Source organism: Rutidosis leptorrhynchoides, chromosome 8, assembly GCF_046630445.1.
Source record: "Rutidosis leptorrhynchoides isolate AG116_Rl617_1_P2 chromosome 8, CSIRO_AGI_Rlap_v1, whole genome shotgun sequence".
NCBI classification, from domain to species: Eukaryota; Viridiplantae; Streptophyta; class Magnoliopsida; order Asterales; family Asteraceae; genus Rutidosis; species Rutidosis leptorrhynchoides.
In genome coordinates this window covers 62,578,024-62,587,500 of record NC_092340.1, presented here as the reverse complement: position 1 = coordinate 62,587,500, position 9,477 = coordinate 62,578,024, and the positions used below count along the sequence as shown (strand labels likewise).

The 9,477-nt window shown below is 35.2% G+C and overlaps 3 protein-coding genes across 4 annotated transcripts; 2 read left to right on the top strand and 1 right to left on the bottom strand.

Annotated features, from left to right (window-relative positions):
* Positions 1-1,851: 1,851 nt before the first annotated feature.
* LOC139862267 (uncharacterized) lies at positions 1,852-4,879 on the bottom strand. 2 transcript variants are annotated; one of them, XM_071850845.1, is made up of 2 exons: positions 4,640-4,879; positions 1,852-3,962 (listed from the first exon to the last, which is right to left on the bottom strand). In XM_071850845.1, the coding sequence occupies exon 2, from the start codon at positions 3,944-3,946 to the stop codon at positions 3,293-3,295; it is 654 nt and encodes a 217-aa protein (XP_071706946.1). In that variant the 5' UTR covers positions 3,947-3,962; positions 4,640-4,879; the 3' UTR covers positions 1,852-3,292. The 2 variants fall into 2 exon arrangements, with proteins under 2 accessions (XP_071706946.1, XP_071706945.1); XM_071850844.1 differs by having other exon boundaries at positions 1,852-3,959.
* A 90-nt stretch (positions 4,880-4,969) lies between these two features.
* Positions 4,970-5,911, top strand: LOC139863480 (uncharacterized). Its single transcript, XM_071852112.1, has 2 exons — positions 4,970-5,087; positions 5,229-5,911. Exons 1-2 carry the CDS (start codon positions 4,970-4,972, stop codon positions 5,909-5,911), a joined length of 801 nt encoding a protein of 266 aa, XP_071708213.1.
* Positions 5,912-5,926: 15 nt separating this feature from the next.
* Positions 5,927-6,391, top strand: LOC139863479 (uncharacterized). Its single transcript, XM_071852111.1, has one exon. It carries the CDS (start codon positions 5,927-5,929, stop codon positions 6,389-6,391), a length of 465 nt encoding a protein of 154 aa, XP_071708212.1.
* The last annotated feature ends 3,086 nt before the right edge of the window (positions 6,392-9,477 follow it).

The following is a 9,477-nucleotide window of genomic DNA, read 5'->3' as shown; positions in this document are numbered from 1 at the left end:
ATCAGTAAGCATGAGGAACAATGAATTTTTGGGATGGAACCTCATCTTTCTAGTAACAGTATTTTGAAAAGAAAAAAAACACAACTAGTAACCGGTGTTACAAATGCCGGTTTATGCCATCTCACCCTAAACCGGTGTTTGGAAGGCCGATTTATGCTTACGTGCCATCCAACTCATCCATCGTTTGAACGTTTATCTAAACCCTAGATAAAGCCGGTCTTTAGAAGGCCGGTTTGTGTACTTTTCTGCAACTTAAAACTGACTTTGAAAAGGTTGGTTTCCAGTGAATTATTGTTAGCCTGTATTATTGAGCAGAAATCACTAACCTCCTACATTTGATGGCTTCATTTCGTCCGATCATGGTTCATTATGTTTGGGGAGGTGAAATTACATCTCAGAATGGTTGCCTTAATGGTGATGATCCATCACTAAAAAATAGTATCCCACGCTTTTACAAGGTTGATTTTGCCACATTGACTAAAATGATTTACGGATACTTTGGGGTTCAACAAGAATCGTGTAACAAAAACTCAATATGTGGTATGATTTTTGTAGTAATGCATGTAGGAATGAAATCATTGATGATAATAATTTGGAAACAATATATTATATGCCTGAGAATGATTCAAATTATAATGCTCAATTTCAAGTTCAATTTGAGTGAATCACTTCCATACAACAATCTAGTTTTGTAGATTAGTTGCCTAATATTATGCAATCTTCACAAATTATTACAATCGAGTCCATCCACATCTCACAACCACTCAAGGAGTTACATGATGATGAAGGTGATGATGAAGATGAATCTGAAGAAAGTGACAATATAATATAAGAGATAATTATAGCGTAAAAGAAAATGTTTCAGAAGTAGATAGATGGAAACGAGGTGGAGGAGGAACAAACTCCACTAGTAAATACCGTAGTTTCACGTTTCATGCTGAAAAAGATGAACAACTTCTTCTTCTATCCATTCTGCCTCAGATCCAATCTGACTGCACTGATGAAAGAACAATGTCCGCCCTGATCACTCATGTGACAGATGGTTACTCCTTCATCGCATCCTTTGTTGAGGTAGAGTGCCTGAAATATAGCACCGAAGAAAGGAAAGAGCGAGATGGTGGTTTTTGTTGTTCCCGCGAAGCGAGGATGATTCGACCAGCGAATGAAGTGGGTCAACTTTTTGTCTTCTGCCAAAAAAAAAAAAATCTCGCTAGACGAGCTTTCGACAAAAAAAGATTTATTAATGACGAAATTGATGATCGTAATCAACTTCTACAACAACAACAACAACAACAACAACAACAACAACAACAAAACTCAATACCACATGAGTGGTGTATGGGGGATGTGAGATGTAGACAATCTTTCCCCTATCCGAGAATAAAAACAAGTCATTTCTCCACCCTGAGTACAAAGTAGAGAAACTCATCCCCTCTCTATTCGACTAATAAAGAGATTGCTTTCGAGTGGACCTCCGGCCAAAAAGTAGACGAACAAGAATGGGATTGATGGACTAAAGAGGATGGTGAAATTCTGAAAGAGATTGTTTTTAAAAACAAAGCATAACTTATGTTTGCTATTCAGCACTGGAATATTAAGCGTAATAAAGAAATGATTGTTGAAGATACCAAACCAAGATATTTGAACGCAAAATGTTTTAAAAATAGGTAAAAATTACAATGATTACTGTGTCATTCCCGTATGATAGATTAAACCGTGTATTGATTTTTTTTTTTTTTTTTTTTTTTTTTTTTTTTTGAGATGGAATTGTGGGGTGACCCACCATCAATAACTATCGAAACTGGTAATCCATTTAATTCACTCATTAATTAATTGTTTTCAATGTAGAATCAGATGACATACCATAAAATTCCATTGTTTGACATTCTCCTTCACTTACTTGAAATTGTTTACTTTCCGTTAAGCAGATCTCTCCTTCACCGGTCAGTTCTTCACCATCTGCAAGCAATAGGAACCGTAATTGACCTTCTGAACAGTTGTGTTGTGGTGAGTACTTTTTCCCGAAACCGAAACATAATCCCCATCGTCTTCGGTCTTCCCATTCCTGCTTTTGGTCAAATGTCGTGTAGTAGGCTGACTAGGGTTAATAAGTTGTTGTGGATAGTAAACATGACTTTGGGCTTGACGTGATGTTGAGCCTATTTGCGTATTTTTTTTATTATTATTATTTTTATTTTTTTGTTGTTGCAAAAATAACGAATACCGTAGAAATAGGAAACTTTCATCAATAGACGAAGGAACCACAAAACGATACAATCATACCAAACAAAAAGCTCGCTACAAGAAAACATGCAAGACCAAAACGTAACGGCTAGACTTATCTAACTCTAATCGAGGCAAACGGGCAAATCAAATCTAAACCAAATATGAAACAACAAAATGATACAAAAACAAAAACTAATAAACAAAAAACTACAAACAAAAAAATAGTCGAAGAAGCCAAATTAACCATTGCTCGAAGGTCCTTGACCGTTGCTAGAAGGTCCTTTTTTATTCCTTTCATAAAATTGGAATTGAATTAAGACACGATTCGTGTCTAAATTCAATTCCAATTCCGCCGGAGTTCTATTAGATTTCGTGAGCCAAACGGAGCCTTGGTTTTTTCTTCAAGTCCTTTGAGAAACATTTTATTTGATTGGGCAGAATTAAGTGTTAGTGGGGCTGACCCAACAGGAATGGGATAATACCCACGTGAACGGCAATCTCCTTGGCCGGTGGCAATTGAGACGTGACGTGCCAATTCCATCGCTTGATCACAACACTCAGGAATCAGAGCTCATACACAGTTCTTAGGTCTCGTTTGGCTCACGGAATCCAATGGAATTCCGTCAGAATTGGAATTGAATTTAGACAGGCTAGCGAACCAATTCAAAGCAATTCCATCCTAGAACTTCGTGATGTTTCCCCACATGCTTCCTTTGGCACACTTTCCATTCATTGGGTTGGGCTTGATCAGTCTTGAGCTTGATAATAAATGAGATGGGCTGGATTAAAGAGGTGATGGGTTGATCTCTATTTTATCACAATTCGAAGAAATACATGCAGAAGTTATTTGAGCTAACAATCCATAAGTAACATTTTGAATGGACCAAATGGTAGTATATATAAAATTATGTATACGAAGAGATGATATATAAAACTATCTGTTAAAATAACACCTCATGATTATCTATACCTTATACAACACTATAAGTAACAGACTAACTATATATGTTATTATTCATTACTCAGTACCTCTGTTGTTATTATTCATGGTTATGCACACTTAAGTTCACCAGAGGCAATCAATAGCATGCATCAGCTTTCTCCTAGGCCCCACTGCATGTACACCCATATCTTTCAGCTTCTTCATCGTTAGATTCATCAATTGAACCTTTCCAACACGTTGGCACCTAAAAATCTTCACAAATTGCCCGAGTCCAAGAGACAACAACCAACTGTTCAAACCACCTGCCCTATTAATCTTTCTCTCAAGATTCAAAGCCCTCATCTTTGGATTCACTAACATGTGTCCATTAATCAAATGTCCATAACATTTTCTTGTTTTTGATGCACTGCAAACTTTAACTGTTTTACAGCGATTGGGTTGATAATTATGTGGTGTGACGTTATGATTCAGCTTTGGTGGGCTGGAAGATGTTGTGATTGGTTTTGTGGTGGCCAATGGCATGGTGTACTCTAACATGAGAGGTGGGCCCGGTTGTGGAGATGAAATATGATCAATCTCTTCGGTGACCATAGGCTGAGATGGAGTTGGTCCAGGATTAGGTATGGCACATTGTTCGGTGATCGGTAAAGGTGGGATCCAAATGGTAACAATTTGTTTCTTTACAACAACCCAACCATCTTGTACAAGCTCATCCATATTAGGGTCATTTGGAATACCAATTTTGTTACTATGTTGCTTCAGCTTCGGTTTCACCATTTTGGTTTAACACCTGCTTCATTAATTAATATACCAAATATCAAGAGAGAAAATTGTGGCAAAATTTATAATAGTATTGCTTGTTTTATGCACATTTTTCGTGAAAATATCGATCCGAATTGCACATCATCATAGTTACTTTCATAAATTTACGACGCTTATTTAATTTAAAATTAATTTCAGTTGAAAAGGGACTGAGAGATACGAAAATAATGAGTATAGTGTTGATAAATGCAGATTTTGCGAGTCTTCACCCGTTTTGGCCATATCTCAATTATGTGGACTCCGATTAAGTTGATTCAAAAGACCAAATGTCAAAGGCTTAAAAAATTTAATTCCTTAGTCAAATGAACAATTGTACCAGATAAAAGTTCCATCCCAATCAAGGTAAACCAACTTAACTGTAATGCACCAATTATTCAGATCCTCTAATAAACACCAAAATCAACATTCAAGTGATTTGGATTAATCAATTTATAGATAAGAAGCTTTATTTTGCAACCTCAAGGATTCAAGAAATTAGCTACTAAAGTCAGACTTCATACATACAAACTGCATATATATACATATATATATTTATATTTATATTTATATACTGTGTATCGAAAGAAAAAGCTGTGAAATATGAGTGAAATCGATCTAGATTATTACTATTGTATTCATAAAATTGAAATTAGGATAGCCCGTACATACCTGGATGATTATGCACAGATATCAAAGTTGAACTTGATCGAAGAAGAGCTTAAATTGAGAGCGACACGCTTTTGGAAATTAAACCCTTGATCAATTCAGGGGATCTTAGTAATATCGCGCCCTAAATTTATGAATGAAAACTTATAGGCTTCGATTTTATTGCAAGCAAGTTTATGCCTATCGATTAAAATTAGGGATTCATACTGAGGGATTTGTCGCAAATTTGGTCAAAGTTTTCAACTTTCTGGTCAACTAAAACTATCCACAAGTGTCCTTAGACCACGGATAACGCAGTCGTTTGTCGCCTTAACCCGCCCACAAACGCCCGGAATGGGGCGTTTGTGTGGGGGCGTTTGTCACAAAAAAACGCTGGTACAAACGCATGTATTGGCGACGTGGCACGTTTTGATTGGACCAAATATCATAGCCGTTGGGAAAATAGCCGTTGGTTTTTTTTTTCCCTCTTTTTCTTCTATAAATACACACTCTTTATTTTCATTTTTCACACACTAATTCACTACACACTCACATATATATAAAAGTTTATATATTCTTTTTGTTTTAGAAACAAAAAATATGGATTTTTTAGGCTTAAGTATCGATTTGTCATTCGATTCAACGTCGTCCGAAGAAGAGGAAGAAATCCAACCAAGAACTCGTTTTCAAAGACAACCACGACGTTTTTTAAATAGAGATCGTGAAGCAGCGGGTGAATTATTGTGGAACGATTACTTTTGTTTAAATCCGACGTTTCCGGACGACATTTTCAAGAGACGATTTCGGATGCGCAAAGTTTTATTTCTCCGTATCCGAGACGGTATTCTTCAACACTCTTATACTCCTAATGCCCCCGATCATTTTACTTTTTTCCAACAACGTCCGGATGCACTTGGACGTCTTGGTTTCTCAACTATTCAAAAAATAACTTGCGCGTTACGGCAATTGTCGTATGGGATGACCGCGGATATATTTGATGAATATATTAAAATGGCGGAAAAAACGGGTTATGTTACTTTAAATAATTTTTGCAAATGTATAATTGACTTATATGGGCGGGAATATTTGAGGAAGCCTAATGCAACTGACATTGCTCGGTTGTATTCGGCGCACGAGGAGAAACATGGTTTCAAGGGAATGTTGGGTAGTATTGAATGTATGCATTGGGCATGGAAAAATTGTCCCGTTGCATGGAAAGGTCAATATACGAGAGGTGATCACGGTCACCCGACGATCATGCTTGAAGCGGTTGCTTCATACGATATGTGGATATAGCATGCGTTTTTTGGGATGGTGGGTTCAAACAATGACATTAATGTGTTAAATCATTCTCCGTTGTTTGATTCCCTTTGTAAGGATAGAGCCGCACCTTCACCGTTTGAAGTAAACGGAAACCATTATCCCTTTGGTTACTACTTGGCGGACGGGATATATCCCGATTGGACAACACTAATAAAGGGGTATTCGACTCCTATTGAAGAGCCTAGAAAAAAATTTACTAAATTTCAAGCGAGTGCTAGAAAGGATGTTGAGCGTACATTTGGTGTTTTACAAGGTCGGTTTGCGATTTTAAAAACACTGGCACGAGTTATGAGTGTTAATAAGATGAGAAGGATAATGTATAGTTGTATTGTTATGCACAACATGATACAAGAAGATAACGGGTTTGCGTTAAGTACTTGGGAACAAGAATGGTTAGATAAACCCGAAAACCGGGCTCGTCGCAATATTCGGAGAATGGTCAAAGATCGTTGATCACGAGAGAACGAGATTCGCTATCGAGACGTGCACGATCAACTTCGTGAAGATTTAACGACTCATATTTGGAACCTCCCGCCAAACTTTCGCTCGATGCAAAACTAGTGTTTTTTTTAATAATGTAATGTAATTTTTTTTTTTCGTGTATTTTTTTTATTGTAATGTTTTTTTTTACTAATTAATGTACTTTTGTCTAATTTATTTTATATTTTGTATTAAACAAAATAAAAACTAATTTAAAAACAATTAAAAGAAAAAGAAAAAGAAAATGTCACGTCACAGTCTTACCATGACAAAAGCCCCCCATTACAACTTCCCCCCAAAATGTCATGGCCCAGTCACAGTTTTTCCCCAAAAAGTGCACCTCACCCACTCCACGTCACAATCGCCAATATCTGTGGTCTTAGAGAGTATAAGGATGGCAAATTGGCAATGGATGTCAGATCTATCGGATATCCATTTGATCTGATCCGCTCTATATATAGATGGATATGGATGATCTAACTGGATGATAAATGGATATGGATATGGATATGAATATGAATGTGGATCATGTGAAAAATTAGTGAATCGAGTATGGATGACAATTTATCATTTATGGATATATTCATTTACCACCCGAAATACAAATATACATATAAATATATACATATTTACTTAAATATATATATTTAAGTATATATTTACTTAAATATATGTATATATTTTTAAAAAACCTTGTATCTTATATGTGTACACTATAAACTATTAAAATATTATCGAAAATATAGATTGTGAAGATACAACTATGTAGATATTATTAAATTTATATATCATATATATATTACACATCTATGTTAAAAAAGTTTTGATGATTTCAATTCATAATGAGAATATTTTTAGAAAAACTTAACATTCAACGGATACCTGATAACTCGCTTAATTCAACGTATATGGATATGGATGGATGAATTATATTTAAATGGATATGAAGACAAATGTGGATTTTAAAAATTAAATGGATATGAGTATGGATATAGGCGCACCGGATCCATATCCGATCCATTGTCATCCCTAATATAGAGTATGATATATTGATATTCTACTTCGTCAATTGTTTAAAAATTTTCTATTATTCTTTTTTTTAACTGCGGTTACGAGTCATTGACCGGAGAACGCGATACCTACTCACCCAATCATTTTTTTTGTAGGAATTATTACAATCCTACCGTCTTTCAAGAGGAAACCCCCACGACGAATCCATACGCGCATCGCTGTGGTGTGGTAGAACCCTCGGATGAGGCCCAAACGCAAGATGTCCACAACCTCCGAGGCCCATGAAATGGGCAGGTAACAACAAGAAATTTTTTTTGCGGCGAGTGAGAGTCGAACTGAAATGTCCCGTTCTTATTGATTAAAAACGTTCCATATTAATTGATTTCGTTGCGAGGTTTTGACCTCTATATGAGACGTTTTTCAAAGACTGCATTCATTTTTAAAACAAACCATAACCTTTATTTCATAAATAAAGGTTTAAAAAGCTTTACGTAGATTATCAAATAATGATAATCTAAAATATCCTGTTTACACACGACCATTACATAATGGTTTACAATACAAATATGTTACATCGAAATCAGTTTCTTGAATGCAGTTTTTACACAATATCATACAAACATGGACTCCAAATCTTGTCCTTATTTTAGTATGCAACAGCGGAAGCTCTTAATATTCACCTGAGAATAAACATGCTTTAAACGTCAACAAAAATGTTGGTGAGTTATAGGTTTAACCTATATATATCAAATCGTAACAATAGACCACAAGATTTCATATTTCAATACACATCCCATACATAGAGATAAAAATCATTCATATGGTGAACACCTGGTAACCGACATTAACAAGATGCATATATAAGAATATCCCCATCATTCCGGGACACCCTTCGGATATGATATAAATTTCGAAGTACTAAAGCATCCGGTACTTTGGATGGGGTTTGTTAGGCCCAATAGATCTATCTTTAGGATTCGCGTCAATTAGGGTGTCTGTTCCCTAATTCTTAGATTACCAGACTTAATAAAAAGGGGCATATTCGATTTCGATAATTCAACCATAGAATGTAGTTTCACGTACTTGTGTCTATTTTGTAAATCATTTATAAAACCTGCATGTATTCTCATCCCAAAAATATTAGATTTTAAAAGTGGGACTATAACTCACTTTCACAGATTTTTACTTCGTCGGGAAGTAAGACTTGGCCACTGGTTGATTCACGAACCTATAACAATATATACATATATATCAAAGTATGTTCAAAATATATTTACAACACTTTTAATATATTTTGATGTTTTAAGTTTATTAAGTCAGCTGTCCTCGTTAGTAACCTACAACTAGTTGTCCACAGTTAGATGTACAGAAATAAATCGATAAATATTATCTTGAATCAATCCACGACCCAGTGTATACGTATCTCAGTATTGATCACAACTCAAACTATATATATTTTGGAATCAACCTCAACCCTGTATAGCTAACTCCAACATTCACATATAGAGTGTCTATGGTTGTTCCGAAATATATATAGATGTGTCGACATGATAGGTCGAAACATTGTATACGTGTATATGGTATCTCAAGATTACATAATATACAATACAAGTTGATTAAGTTATGGTTGGAATAGATTTGTTACCAATTTTCACGTAGCTAAAATGAGAAAAATTATCCAATCTTGTTTTACCCATAACTTCTTCATTTTAAATCCGTTTTGAGTGAATCAAATTGCTATGGTTTCATATTGAACTCTATTTTATGAATCTAAACAGAAAAAGTATAGGTTTATAGTCGGAAAAATAAGTTACAAGTCGTTTTTGTAAAGGTAGTCATTTCAGTCGAAAGAACGACGTCTAGATGACCATTTTAGAAAACATACTTCCACTTTGAGTTTAACCATAATTTTTGGATATAGTTTCATGTTCATAATAAAAATCATTTTCTCAGAATAACAACTTTTAAAACAAAGTTTATCATAGTTTTTAATTAACTAACCCAAAACAGCCCGCGGTGTTACTACGACGGCGTAAATCCGGTTTTAC